Raw genomic sequence first — 16053 nt, 5'->3', positions numbered from 1 at the left:
AAGCAAAAATACTACGACAAAGGGGACAAAGCGGGCAGGATCCTAGCCTGGAAGTTGAGGGAGGTCCAGAGAAGTAGAATGGTGAAGGAGGTCAGGAATGCCCAGGGGTCACTTGGTTATGATTCTACCCATATTGGAGAGGCTTTTCGCCAATACTATGAGAAACTATATTCGTCAGAATATGACGGGGGCGATGCCCAGATAGAAGACTTCCTGAACTCTATCCAAGTCCCATCCCTGTCGAGGGAGATGGCGGAAGGGTTGGAGGGCCCGGTGACCGAGGAAGAGGTAGATAAGGTGATTAGCGGGATGAAGGTGGGAACTTCCCCCGGAGAAGACGGCTTTACAGTATACTTTTACAAAAGATTCCGCTCTTCCCTAGCACCGCACCTGGTGAGGGTCTTCAACTCCGTGCTGGAGCGGGGCATTCTCCCCGATTCCATGATGGGGGCCATAATAGCAGTGCTGACCAAGGAAGGTAAGGACCCCGCAGAACGTTCCTCCTACCGCCCTATATCGCTGTCAAACATAGATGTAAAGATCTTGGCCAAGGTGGTGGGGAGGCGGATGGAGGGGATAATGCCGAAGCTGGTCCATGGGGACCAGGTGGGCTTCATTAGGGGAAGGCAGGGGTCAGATAACATTCGCAAAACAATAGATCTGTTTCATCTTGCTCAAAATTCGGAGTTCAAAGCATGAGTCCTCTCCTTAGACTAGGAGAAAGCCTTCGGCAGGGTTGAATGGAGATACATGGAACTCCTCCTCCAAAAAATGGGCTTCGGGGCACACATTAGGAGCTGGGTAACCGCACTCTATAGAGCCCCCACAGCAAGGGTTCATGTGAACGGGAAGCTATCCGAACCATTCCCCCTCTCCCGAGGGACAAGGCAGGGTTGCTCACTCTCCCCCCGATATACTTCCTTACGATGGAACCATTAGCCATAGCGATCAGAGCACACCCGGACATCAGGGGGATTAGAAGAGGTGAGGTTGAATTCAAGCTTTCCCTGTTTGCGGATGACATTTTAGCCTACCTGGTGGATCCTGGCTCCTCGCTCCCCCCCTTCTTGTCCTTGGTGGCTGCGTTCGGGCTCTTCTCGGGCATGAAAATTAACACGACGAAATCAGTCTTGCTCCCAATGAGGACACGAGACCTGGAGCTGGACCCCCTACACAGGTTCCATGGGATTGCAGTGGGGAAGGACGTTATATGATACCTGGGCGTACTTCTTACCAGGGATCTATCTAAACTTGCCACCACTAACTACGGCCCCATAATGTCAGGGATATCATCTGATCTGAGGAGATGGGGTAAGATGATTCTGTCTTGATACGGCCGGATGACAGCAGTAAAAATGAACGTATTACCACCGCTCCTGTACCTCTTCACGGCGCTCCCAACCAGTGTCCCTGAACAGACTTTTAGGGACCTACAGAACGCAGTACGAGACTTTATATGGCAAGGGAGAAACCCAGAGGACCGGGAGGGCCACCTTGACTCTACCGAGGGAGGAGGGAGGGTTTGGGTTACCAGATTTTCACCTTTATTTCTGCGCCGCCCAGCTGCGCTTCCTCCTGGAACACATGAAAGAAGGACTGGGGACATATTGGCCATATTTAAAAGACATGGATTCCCTTCCTCTAAAAGGTCTGTGACCTCTTACGGGCCCCACGCAAGGCGATCCCGAGACACTTGAAAACTCAACCGACACTGGGTGTTCTCTGGGAAATCTGGAAAGAGGGCCCCCAGACTGCTTACCTCACTTCATGGCCGTCCCCGATGACCTCTCTCTGGGGCCACCCTCTCAAACTGGGTAGCAAGGGATTCCGGCACTCCCAGACCTGGTCAGACTTGGAATGGAATGGGCAGGGCAGATGTTCAGAGAGGGCGAATTCCTAACGTATGAGGAACTGAGGAACGCTCTCGGATATGGGTCTCTTTCCATCTTCTAATACCTCCGCGTCAAGGGCATCCTCTGCGATCAATCCTGGGGTCAAAACCTGAGGAGACAATTGACCCCCTTTGAGAAGCTCCTGGACACGGCGACTTCAAGGAAGGGAGCGGTATCTAGAATGTACAAAATCTTAAACACCTACGACCTTCAGGGAAGGAGGAGGTTTCGCTCATTCTGGAACGACCTGGCAGAAGAGGATATTTCAGAGGATGCTTGGTCAAGAATATTCAAAATAGCATTCCATGGGAACTTATTCACCTCGGACATGGAGCATAACTTTAAGATTCTGCAGGGGTGGCATAGGGACCCAGTAAAATTGTCAAAGATGTTCCCAGGGATGTCACCAAGATGCCCAGGGGGATGTGGTCAGGCAGGGTCCAGGAGCCACATGTGGTGGCACTGCCCGAAAGTCCAGGTCTTCTGGGGGAAGTGAGGGGCTGGATTGTGGAAGTATCAGATGAACTTCTCCCACTAAATCCCCTAACGATGCTGTTGGGGCTCCCCCCGGAGGAAACTGAATTATACAGATACCCAAGGATGTGGGAAACAATGTTGAGGGCGGGTAGGGTAGCCCTGGCGCAGAAATGGAAGAGCCCGGAAACCCCTTCCAAGGACGATTGGTTGAAAAAGGTGAAGAACATGTTTTTGATGGATAAACTGACTGCTATGGTGAACAATGATACTGGTTCATTCCTTGCGAACTGGTATGGGGTACAGAAGTCCTGGAGATGGGACGTCCACTGACCCCAAGGCGAGGTCCCGGCCTGAGTGGGGCGGGACAGGTCCTGAGATGTGTGGTATTCGGCCCGGGGACCCAAAACCCGGGAAATGGCGGCCTCAAGTCAGCCAGCGATATGGTCACCAATCACATCGTCTCCCAAGTACAAAATATGGAGAGAACATTCATAGTCTCACTAGATGAAAGCTCTGGTCTGGGCACGGGGATAGAGGGGGGGGTCGGTGTTGGGGCGGGGGGATAGGGGGAGGGTGGGTAAGGGGTTTTTATATCCACCTCAGTTTTGCATTGAACCTGTTTGTATCACTAAAAAATGCTAATAAAAGCCAAAGTTTTTTTTAAAAAAAAGAAAACACACTGTTAATATGATTAACCATTTTATTGTATATCTTACCATTGTGTTTACGATTGTCTATGATTATGTTTATTCTTGTATGTTTTCCTTGATTATTTTGGAAGATTGTATGTAATTTGTATTTGCTGTTTTAAATTTTGTAAAGGTTGAAGAATTCAGCCGTGATAAATAAAATAGAAAACATTACCCATCCCTGTGAGATAGAATGAAAAGATCATTTGTCGGTTCATTTTCATCTAGTCAGCTTTACGTTGCCTTTATTATTCTATTTCTTAAGATGCAATACCTTACAGTGTACCTTACGTTAGGCCTTAATCTCTGAAGGAAGAGATAGTCTTGGCTGGTTGACAATTGAGAACAGATAGTTCTAAGAGTGGTACATTGTTTATGGAAATCAATGCAAATTAAACTTTATCCTATTTAAAAGAATTGGAAAAAGATGAAAATGTCAGACTTCTTTGCTCAGGGAATGGATACTAAAATGTGCTGGCTTATTCTCAATAATAAATATTAACATACAGCAGATCAATTAAGGTTCATCGAGTGAAGCACTGGAATAGCGAACATAAAGATCTGAGTGACACTGAAAACCTATTTTTAAAGAATACAGGAGGTGGAGCAGAGTGGGGCCCAAGTTGGCTGACCCTTCCACTCTATTGTGGTTTGTGGAGAGGCCTTGAGATGGTTCTGATGGAATAATGTAACATCTAGTGTTTCTGGGGTCGGACGCAAATAGCAGAGATGCATCCGATACAACACAGTATGTGATCGTATGAGGCAGCCATTCCTCCTGCCTCTATGAAACAGAAATTGCGATGCTTGGGATGTCACCGATGGCGGATTAGGAGGTGAGGATTGCAAACTAAACGTGGATGAAGCGGTGAGCCTGCAGGAGGCACCAGACCCTGTAGATTTGATTGGAGCAGCAGGAGGTATCTGATATTTGTAACAATGGTTGCTGGAAGAGACTATGACGGGCACTAGCCGGTTGGATGCAGGACCTCCCCGAGGTGTCAACCATATGAAGGAGCTGACCCGCAACTCATGTTAGTACTCAGTACATGACTCTCATGCACACAGAATAGAAGATATGTGATCTTGATAAAGGCTGACAACCTCCAATCTTTTGTTTATGGATTTTTGGTAGAACATTCAACTCAATTTGAAATGTTTCTGGAGATGGCCAATGATCAGAAGATAAAGCAATGAAGAATTTTATAAGTCAAGATCTTGGTCATATAAAAAGGGGCAACAGTTGAAGACCCCTCTGAGGAATGAGTTTTTACCCCAGGAGAAAGGACTCTTCTCTGTTCTATTGATGTTCTTCGTGCTGGCAAGAATCAAGTTATTTAGAATGCGGCAGTAGCAGTGAAAGTGAGTAGGGAAAAACTGGAATCTATAACTTAAGAAGCAGAGGTGAGCCGTGATGTGCAGAAGCATGAACATTGTTGGCACGTGCTTGAACAGTATAATGTAGAGGTGAAAAGCTCTGTGTAGAGTCCATTAGACTTTAAAAAATGTGCCATTTAAAGCATTTTGTGTTTGGACGTTAAGGTGGAGCCAATGGAGAAAGTCAGGAGGGAATGCATTTGGGAGTCCCAATAATCCCTCATAGAAGTTTGATGGAGGAGCTCATTGTTTCCCCAGAGAACTTCTATAACGTTAAGTACCCGTTCCATGGGCCATACCTGGGGTATTGGCCCGGGGCCAGAGTTAAAGGCCTGAGCAAGTGGGGGCCCTTAACAAGGGGCCTGGGACGTTACCCTCTGGCATAGCCAGTGAAACAGGTACGTAACGCTATTAGCACCCAGGGTTGCCAATCCAGTAACCCAGAGTGCTAATAGCTGTGTTGTTTCTATAAATGAACGGGACGCCTTAAGGGCGTCCCGTTCATTCATAGGAAAGACTGTCTAGAGATGGGCACCACAGAGCTGGCGGCATGGAAGAAGGAAGATGGAGCAGCGGGGGCGGGCTGCCGCCGGCTCAGCCATCAGTTAAGTGGGGGTGGGAGGGACAGAGAAAATGGAGTTAAGTGAAGGGAGGGTGTTGGGAGATCGTGGGGAAGGGGAAGCAATCGCTTGGATCACAGGCTTGGATTGTGGGATTCAGCCTGCGAATCCTGATTGGTTGCTTCCCCTCTCCGTGTGCTAAGTTTTGGAATTAGTGAGGTGTGTGGTAGAGTTTGATCGGCCTTTGGTGATGCAAGATTATGGCTTGTCAGCAAAGGGGCCAGTTAGTAGTGATAACCAGAGATAGGACAGTAATGGTGATACTTCAGAGAAGAGGTCATGAAAGCTCCAATTCCAAAGAAAGATATTTTCTTTAGTGATACTGGAGTGCTTCTTTTTCCATCAACTTAAGTTACGAGACGTTACATAGAAAAAGTGCCCTTCGTGACATAAAAGAAAATACATATATCCTTGGTTGGCACCCACTATCCACCCTATCTAGAGTATTCTTGCATGAATTTAGCATGCTCATATGAGACAAACTCTGCTATTTCCAGGCAGTGACCCTGGCTAAAAGGTAAATCCTCAGGCACTGGAAACGCAAATCAAAGCCTTCATGGAAAGGTTGGGTTCAGGACAGTGAAACCCTTTCAGTCTGGGAAAAAAAGTGCTCTATACTAAGCTGCATGTTCTGGACAAATAAAAGGAAATCTGGAGTGTGTTCACTGATCTTTACTTTTGAACAGGGTACTTGTATTTGTATACCACTGTCTAGTATTCGCTGCGTTTCATCCACCCTCTTATGCTGCCTACCCCAAATATAATTTTCTCTTTATAAGTGGTATATCTGCTTTGGACCGTGATAGTTTTAGTTAGCCCCAAGCCAATTCGCAGGTAGGCCCGGGTACCGCAAGTCTGGTTTTTCACTGGGGTATTAATATTACCCAGCTGTGCCTCAACTTTTGGATTGAGGTCTGTAATTCTGGCTTGTTAACTTGGTTTAATAAACATTTTTTTTTAAAGTTATGTAATATGGGTGTGAGGACTTCTTTTGGGTACCCATTAAGTCAGTGGAACATAAGGGGAAAATGCTTTTGCAGAACAGAAGAGAAGGAGCGATTGTTGAACTAGCATATTTCAATTAGTGTTTGTGGGTTAGATCTGTGTCTTTTGTGGGAGGGGTTCTGTTGCTTAGGTGCCAAAGTTCTGCTGGAGTCTTACTTTCCTGGAGGGGTGAATCTGGAGAAAGTAAGAGTTTACTAACCGTTAAGGTACCGCATTGCTGAGTTTGTGCTTTTGTTCTTTTCTTTCTCTTCCCTTCTATTCCCATTACGGCTACAGGTCATTTTGATGGGATTTATTGAACAGCTATTTTTGTATTCTAATAAGGGTCCATGTGAGAGATTTGCAGGGAGTTGATGGTTGTGGTGGGTCACCATTAGGGAAAATTATTGTTAATTGTTATTGTTACTGCTACCTTATGAGGTTATGGTTTCAAATCGACGAATGCAAAAATAAATATAAAAATGTATTCAGTAAATAACTGAGCAACCTAACACACAACGCTGTGAACCAATTAGGGATATTTTTCATTTTTTATTTGGTGAAACGCTGGTACAGTTATATAACTGGCCTTATGAAAAGCTGTGTCTCTGGAGCTATAGTAAGAAATAAAACAAAAAAAGAACATGTATGCAAATCTCAAGCAGCTGAAGGCGCTAAATATAATACAAACAAACAGTTGAATTTTGATACCTAGTGCTTTATTTATAATAAAAAATAAATTAGTAACTGAAAGTTGCATACCATGTTCAGCCCCCAGAAAGTAGCATTCAGGAATCATGGTGGGGTGCCGTGGATCCACCTCTATGCTTACGGAAACATTATTTCCTGCAATAAAAATTAAATAATATATACAGTAGATTTACACACGTTTTAAGCAAAATACAAATCATAAATAAAAATGGAACCAAAGCTCACAAAAAGTTAACTGGACCATTAGATGAACAGTGGATATTTTACTGCATCAATCCACACAAGGAATCTGTGTTCCAACACTTTAAATAAGCTATCACACGGACATGAAGAGATCCAAATTTAATTATCAGACAAAAGGGGAATCTTCACCAGACACCATTGCCCAGGTTTTCCAGCCACTGCACCTCTTTGCTTTGTAAACTCCTCTCCAACTTCCCGCCACAATCCTCAGTCATGCGACTCATTGTGACATCAAGAAGTTAAATATTACATCACTCATGGCATGTGAAAGATCTTACCTAAGACTTTGATCTTGTTACGTTGGGTAATGGGATAAATATTGTGGTGAACCAGAAAGATGATGACGACTTAATGAAATGTTTGAAGTGGTTTTATCTCAAATAAAATAAAACTCGTAACTTGCCCTATTGCTACGAGGGAAGCTCCCTACCTAACAAAACTGACGCTAAGGAGGCACGTCAAGTCCAACATAAAAAGCCTTTTGTCCGAATCCTAACCAACTAACTGGCCCTACCACTTTAGAAAATACCTAACCAAAAGGGAAAAGGGAGGCTTGTAAAACAGCCTCAGTGTGAGCTTCTGCCTGGCCCAACCTGTAATTGCCTTGCTCCCAGTTCAAAAACTCTTGGAAGCGCAATGGAATATTTTCCACAATCTTGGTATCGAGTTATTTCTATAAAATTATTATTATTTTCTGTATGGGTTTCACTTTACTCCGAATAAAGAAAAAACAGACTCTGATTTTTAAATGTTCTAATCCCTCCAGGATTACCTGAAAAGACTCTCTCACTTTCATGGCATTGGGACTTCTCAAAGTCCTGTGGTTCTGTGATAAATATCTTATTTTACAAGTACATAATTTGTCTAAAGGCGTCTGCCCACTTGGGTAACACACAGCTCCCTGTGATTTCTTGCACTCTGTTATCCGTGCTGTAGAGCATCCACCTTTCTTTCGCTCTCTCTCAGTGTAGGACTTGTAGCTGTCCTTTGATACTCTTGTTGGCTATTCCAGCTTTGATACACAATGTTTGTATCTCTTTTGCTTTGGTTCAGTGGGGCCGTGTGCTTGTTAGCTTCTCAGAAGCGTGTGTGTCCTTTGTAGCTATTCCAGCCTTGAATTAAAGTTTTCATCTTTCTTTCAGTCAGGTTTAGTTGGGTCGTGCGCCCGTTACATTGTCTTAAAGGATAGTTCCGGGACTTTTTTTTTATTGTCCCTACGGGTCGGCCATGTGTTTGTAAGCATAAATCGGTAGATCGTAGGAAACTTTCCTATGGACCTTACCCGACTTTTCGCCCATTATCGCACTCGAAATCAGCCTCCATTTTGTGATAATCCTATCATTCCGCCGCATCGACCTGGCTCACCTGCCTTTGCGGCACTAAATCAAATCCCCCGCCCCTGAAACAGACTTTATCAAAACATTCATATTCCCCGCCTCTATCCGTGACGTGACTGAGCTGCGTAGGCAAACGCGCCCAGGCGTCTTCTACGCGACTCCACACAGACCCCGGAAATCAACACAGATCAGCTCACAATACAGCGCACCACAATTCGGAATATGAAACTGTACTTTGAAATCAAACCGCAAGATTGTAAATGTGGTAAAGTACATTTATTTGACATCAAATGTTTAGAGAATATTCAGCGATTTGCATTTTTATTTGCTCATGTTCCAAAAAGTTCGTATTGAGGAACGCGATGGTCCTTTGCTGTACACAGGGTCTTAGAGCATCTCACAATACAGCGCCACATTTCGGAATGTGAAACCGTGGTTTAAAAGCAAACGGCAAGATTGTACATTTGGCAAAGTACGTTTATTGGACATCAAATGTTTAGAGAATATTCAGCGATTTGCATTTTTCTTTGCTCTCGATCCAAATTAGTTCGTCTTGAGGGAAGCGATGTTCGTGTGCAGTACACAGGGTGTTGGTTTACGATAAAAATAAGCTCTTCGGTCGCACTGATAATCGCATGGCTGTTCCAACAACGAGGCACTAGGCCACCACAACGGTAGGTATGTTGCATCTAACCGTTAGTACCGCGTAAGGGCATACTTGTACTTGGCGATCGTCCCATAAAATGGTCAGGGTGGTAACGTTGTTCACGCGGAGAAGCAACTGGCGGCTGTAGAAGCCGTCCGCCGGTGTCCGGTACTCGTGACACAGACAGTAGTGAATGATGTACCTAAAAACATAAAAAATGAAATTAGTCTCACCATCAGATCCTTATTAAAATCATAGCGAGGACAGCGCTACTGGGTGTACACAAGTGTTTAAAGGCGTGGCGAGGCAGGGAGGGGGGGGGAGTGGAGTACAAGGTAAGTAGCATAAAATAATAAATAAATAGGGCCAGCTGGTGGCAAGTGCAAGGTAAGTGCAGAACAAGTGCTGGGAAGGGGGGGCTGTAGGATACTGAGACAGTCCCCCAGTGCAGGGGTTGACAGGGAGGCAGTGCAGGTGGAGAGTGGAAGGGCCCAGGACCGAGGTCGCAGACAGTGGACCAGTTGTAGCAGGGGAGAGGGAGAGAGAAAGCAGAAGCAAAGAGGAAGGTTTTGAGGTGCTTCAGTAAAAGCAGATGTTTCTCCTCAAGATAGTGCGCGGTAGAAAACAATATGCCACATAGAACGAACAAGTACAACTGAACCCGTCTTTAAAGCCACTGTATAGTAATGAAATTGCGGTATAAACTCATCAAAAGTTACTTACATTTATTTGCATTTTCCATTGTGTCTCTGTGTAGGGCAGACCCGAAACACCACTCCTTCTTTGCCGACGTTACTTCTTCTAATGAACGTGGCTCATCGTTTCGTTTCTGAAATTTTATTCATTATCTTTTCTTAGTCTTTCAGGATGGTCCCGGCCTGTCAAGGTCAAATCACAATAGAACCTTATACTGGGTCGTGGGCCGTTCCGCCACCCGAGCAAAACATCAAAGCAGCTGACCTTCACTTTGAGCGAGCACACATTTCTAGTTAGCTCCAGTTAGTGTAAGGGCATCTTGTCTGCGTGCCTTTTTTTTTATTGTCCCTATGGGTCGGCCATGTGTTTGTAATACGGAAACATTCTATAATTTTTGTAAAAATGATTTATATTACTGTTTGGTTTAATTGCAATGGGCCTGCAACATGAGGAGACTCGAGAGAACAGACAATCAAATTACAATCATTTAAACCGTGATGTGTATTTCTCAATGAGCTCTGCTTTAGGTGGACATGGAACAGAGGCAATGTTGGGTGGCAATGCAGTTGTCCCCTGCATAGGTTCGTTCACCACTCCATGTATGTGCCTATCGAGGACATCTACGATAAGTCTCTCAATAAACTCATATTGCATATCCTCAAACACTGGTTTGATCACCCATTGTTTACTTCTTTTAGTGAAGGCCTTATTGTAGCGAAGCGTCCCTAAAGTTCCGGTCGTCCTACTTTGTTGACGGCCAACATTATGGTTATGTGCCAAGACCGCTAGAAGAGTCCGATTTATCATGCCTTCCATGCCAAAATGGAATCTTTTGGGCCTGTACTTTAGGCACATATTGTGGAACACCTCCAAATCTCCTGTGTGGCAGAATTCCGTGAGTCCCCTCAAATCTCTTGTTATAGTTTTATCAAATACAATCTTTTCAATGGCCTTGTGAGTGGGTGATGAAGGAATCAACCACTTCTTCTTCCGTGCCTCCTCTGTGGACAAATGGCCATGTTCACATTTGTGGAAATGCTCATTTGTCGACCATCGATGTACGTTGCTACAGTGCAACATTACTGACCGCCATTTTTCCAGTAGAATTTCCAACGACCCTTCACATGTTTTTGAGCTCCACCAAAGATGGTTGCTGATTGACTTGGACCACTGTGAAATACCTTGCATATCTTTTTTTTTCCTGCAGCCGACAATTTTTTATTGATTGTTTTTGCAAGATGCCATACGTCAAATTGGTGATTTATATTTTTGTACTCTTCTCTCATTGTCTTGGCAATTGAAACGTGTCTGTCCGTGGCTATCAGGTCGATCACCATTCCCCGCGATTGTAGTTCTTGCAATGATGCTACAAAGCCAACTTTCTCCATGGCCACTGAGGATGTACTTTGTGACACCTGCACGACCACCGAACTCACAATTTTCTTACTTTCCATGTCCTGAAAGTGGTAGGTGCAGTACTTGGCTGAAAATCCTGGGCTGTCGCACTGTCCATCACCGGCTAGCCTGAAGCGTTTGCCCGCGAATGTACTTTCCATTGACATTTTTTCCATTCTCCAAGCTTCGCTGATGGCTGGAAATAGATAATCGGTTTGGTATTTGTAGAACTGACTTTTCGCAATGAAATGGATTCCCACAAACTGAAAGAAATACTGTAACTTTTTAAAACTTGAACCACTAAAAAGTGCGGCCGCTGCACAAAGTAGATTGCCTGCTGGCAGTTGCCCCAGCATGGGTTGTGCAGACCATGCGAACGGATGATATTGTGTACAGGTGGCATGTATTTTAAGGTTAGTGCCTCGAATTGCACGAGTCACATTAATCAATGGCTCCCCACATACTTCCCCACCAACCCAATGCCCACATTTCATCATCATAATAATATCCATCAAACAGCTATCGAATACAATGAATTTGGCCTCTTTCCTTATACTGTCACTCTGCATCCCAGCTGGTTCGGCCTGTAACGTTGAGGACATGTCACTCGCATGAAAGGTACAATCTCTGATATCGTCTTCCGCTATGCTGAGTGATATTGATGGTGTTTCATTGTCGTCCACTTCATTCTCTTCCATTGCAACATCTGTTCCTTGTCCGGAGATGGGAGAAAAAAACAATGTCTTCAACTTTCGCGCGCTCTTATTTTTTGCGGGTGTGGATTCTGTGAATTGATCTCCGACTGCATCCAAACTACCAGGAGGACATTCACTATCAATGGCTGGTGGTGGTATAGCTCCGTTGTCAATCACTTCATATTCTTCCCATTGGCACGATGCATCTCCAGTCTCAAGTCCCTGCCAAAAGGTTTGACAAGCAACATCTCTCGTTCGCTTCACTGTCTGTGTAGATCTAGTTCTTACACCCACTCGCAACTAGAGGACAGATTAGAAAAGGGATGTTCAGTTTAAACACAACTTACAGTATTGAACTATTGACAGTGAAAGACAACATAATATAGTGAACAGGACACTAACCTTCTTTTGCTTTCTTTTCTTTGAAACTTTCTTGCCTAGAAATTCAACATCTGGACGCTGTTGCTCCGACTCGTGTGTGCATGTCTCCACTTCCTCTCGCGCTGCAACGACTATATTTTCATGATAAGCACATCCATCACTCACTGAGGCTCCATCGACTCCCTGAAACATAGAACTTTCATTAGTATGTATAATAATATTGAAAACACAAAATGTACTTGGGGACCAATACCCATACGTACATCTCAATAGCAAAACACGAATGAACGCATTGTGTAGAACATTCAAACGACAATAGTTCACGCATTGTTGATCTAGTTAGATTGAACTGTCAAGATCCATACCTCGGGCTCCGCATAGACTTCCATTGATGATATTATTGAAGATGACGCTTCAGCAACTCCCTGAAACACAGTAATTGCATTAGTATGGTTTTCTATTTTGTTTAAAAGAACATAAACTTTCTGCAGGCGTCAACGGCTCATCTAAATAGACCTGCACAAATGATCAGTTGTCTAAAATAAATAATGGATATCTAAATATGATTCGATTTGCTCCATCGTTGGAAGTGTCACCACCCAGAGATCTGCATCAACTACTAGGGGTGATGTTCTTGTTGAAGAAGCTCCGTCAGCTCCCTGAAACATAGTACTTGCGTTAGTAAAGAAGGAAGTATAGCGGATGTAATCACGTCATTTGATCTCGCATGATTGATCTGTCAGTATCCATACCTCGAAATGCATAAGAACATCAAGGGACGCTGTAACTGCGGTGCACACTTCTGCAAGCTGTTGCGCCGACCCGTAACTGCATGCTCCCCCTTCTTCTTGGACTAATGCTCCATCGACTCCCTGAAACATAGGACTTTCATTAGTAATGAACACAATATTGAAAAAAGAAGACACATAGGAGGGCGACGACAGAAGGACATACCAATGGCTAAAAACGAAAGAAACATTGTGTGTAACAATCACGCTACAAGAATGCAAGATCTGATGATCTCCATCGATGGAACTGTCCGGAAACGTACCTCGAGCATCTGAGTGACATCTACGGTTGTCGTCAATGCGTTGGACTCCTCAGCATCTCCCTGAAAGACAGTACTTGCATTATTTTGGATAACAATAATTATAACTGAAAACAAAGACTAGAGGACGAGTACTGTGGTGTACCATTAGGTAAAATGATTACACGATCAATTAAAACTATTGATTTACATGCCTAAAACAAGTCAGTGTCAGAATAGCTAAGTAAGATTACCCGATAGGCGCTTGAAGTGGCTGATGACTGCAATAACGACACGGATGGAGAATCTTCCGCCTTCATATTGAGTGGATACATAAATGGGGAAATTATTGTTAGCTAATGCTACACACTACCGCAAGGCCGAGAGACAAATACGTAAACTTGACTCACCAGTGGAGGGATGTGGACGAATAGAGTGGGAATAGCGGTTGAGAGCAATTTTCGCCTCGCTCGCGGTGTTTTCTTCTTTATTAGCAATGATGTGGAGTACATGTCTGGGCTAAAGTGCTTGCTGCAGATGCGGTATCGATCACCCCTCTTGTCCGCAAAGACTTCAAGGACTCTACTTTCTAGCTCAGAGGCTGGATATCCGCAATATCGGACCCATTCTCTTATCTGATCTATTGTCTTAGGGAAAACATGCATTATAGTATCTTCAGATTTGTTATGGGTCTTCGAAGGGCAACCGCCAATGGAACAGGCAGGCATTATGGAAAGTTCTGAAAAGTAAAGATCAACAATTCTCTATGAATACCAATGTGTTAAAACATTAAATGACACATAAAAGGTTCAATGCAAGGTCCGTTTTGGTTCTTGGAACTATACACGTTATTCACATGCGGATAAGTATTTCAATAACTTTCAAAAAATAGAAAAAGTAATTTGACTAAACTCAGAACATGTGACTAGTTCCTTGCATGTACTGTCGTGAACGAAAAGAAAACATGGATGCAATTTGATGACTACTAGCAAATAGATATAAATTAAAAAATTGGACGCAAAATGATTATGGTACATGGACTTAACTTGACGAACAAACAGTTAGATGCAGGGATCAGAGTAGTTTCTTGTCGTAGAACAGGGAGCAGTTCACAGGTTGCAAACTGACGAGTTTGCTCAAAGTGGTCACGGAAGTTCACAGAGACGAAGAGCAGATAACCAGCACCTTCACGGGTTGACTAGCAAAGCGCAAAGAAGTTCTCATTAGAAATATGAAGTGGGTTATAAAGAATTCGAAACAGGGGTGTGTTTGTGAATGAATGACGTGTATATGTCGTGGCATTATGCGGTCTGCAGGGGGCCGTCCAGCGTGAGGGGGGATGCTTGGCAGGAGACACAGGGTCTGGAGGTAGACATGGGAACAACAAACCCATGCTCTATAGACCACTTTGAAGTGTACATGGTCTTTGGCACCTCTTGGCCTTTATCGCTCCCTGACAGCTCCACTTGCCAGCAGCGCAAGTACCCCGGTGCGAACTGCCTTTGATAGGGCGGGGGGTGGATCGGGGCGGTGGTCGTGCAGACAAGACACAGGAAGACTCGTGAATGGAGACACACTTATGTGGATTGCAGGGGGCCGTCCAGCGTGAGGGGGGATGCTTGGCAGGAGACACGGGGTCTGGAGGTAGACATGGGAACAACAACCCATGCTCTATAGACCACTTTGAAGTGTACATGGTCTTTGGCACCTCTTGGCCTTTATCGCTCCCTGACAGCTCCACTTGCCAGCACAAGTACCCCGGTGCGAACTGCCTTTGATAGGGCGAGGGGTGGATCGGGGCGGTGGTCGTGCAGACAAGACACAGGAAGACTCGTGAATGGAGACACACTTATGTGGATTGCAGGGGGCCGTCCAGCGTGAGGGGGGATGCTTGGCAGGAGACACGGGGTCTGGAGGTAGACATGGGAACAACAACCCATGCTCTATAGACCACTTTGAAGTGTACATGGTCTTTGGCACCTCTTGGCCTTTATCGCTCCCTGACAGCTCCACTTGCCAGCACAAGTACCCCGGTGCGAACTGCCTTTGATAGGGCGGGGGGGTGGATCGGGGCGGTGGTCGTGCAGACAAGACACAGGAAGACTCGTGAATGGAGACACACTTATGTGGATTGCAGGGGGCCGTCCAGCGTGAGGGGGGATGCTTGGCAGGAGACACGGGGTCTGGAGGTAGACATGGGAACAACAACCCATGCTCTATAGACCACTTTGAAGTGTACATGGTCTTTGGCACCTCTTGGCCTTTATCGCTCCCTGACAGCTCCACTTGCCAGCACAAGTACCCCGGTGCGAACTGCCTTTGATAGGGCGGGGGGGTGGATCGGGGCGGTGGTCGTGCAGACAAGACCCGTTTGCCGCAGGGCCTCACCAAGGAGAGGCCATCTAACTGAATGTAAGAGGATGGCTGCAGGATCTACTACATGGAAGGCAGGGGGGTGAGTTTATAAATACCTCACCCTCCCAGGAGAATATATGGGGGTCATCTCTGTACCCGGTGCCCAAAAAGAGGATTTATTATGATCAACCATATTTATTATTTACCTATAACCATGTTTTGTATCAATAAAATCCAACAGCTTTTTATTGCCAACGCTTGATGCCAACCCACAAAATAATATATGTATGACTGCTGCATATATGGGTTCAAAGGTTATGTGGATTGAAGGTGTGCGGCCAGCGTGAGGGAGGATGCTGGCCGGAGACATGTGGTGTGACAAGACAAGGCACTGGAAGGCTATTCAACGGAGACACACTAGATTCATTTAAAAAATCAAAACAACCATTGCTAAAATATATGTTGGGCTTTATTTTAGATTTTAGTTAAACATAAATAATAAACATTACACATTGTAAAGTTGAGGTT

General features: G+C 44.9%; 1 protein-coding gene across 5 annotated transcripts in view; it reads right to left on the bottom strand.

The window, feature by feature from the left end:
- The window catches only part of FANCL (FA complementation group L), a 1272502-nt gene that overhangs the window by 241539 nt on the left and 1014910 nt on the right, over positions 1-16053 (bottom strand). For all 5 annotated transcript variants that reach the window (XM_069608050.1, XM_069608049.1, XM_069608048.1 and 2 more), the window contains one exon: positions 6802-6885. In XM_069608050.1, coding sequence (XP_069464151.1) covers positions 6802-6885 — 84 coding nt within the window. The remainder of the gene's footprint in view (positions 1-6801; positions 6886-16053) is intronic.

This window comes from Ambystoma mexicanum, chromosome 4q (genome assembly GCF_040938575.1).
Source record: "Ambystoma mexicanum isolate Mex_15411 chromosome 4q, UKY_AmexF1_1, whole genome shotgun sequence".
NCBI lineage: Eukaryota > Metazoa > Chordata > Amphibia > Caudata > Ambystomatidae > Ambystoma > Ambystoma mexicanum.
The sequence above is the reverse complement of the archived record's forward strand: the minus strand, read 5'-3'. Positions and strand labels throughout refer to the sequence as shown.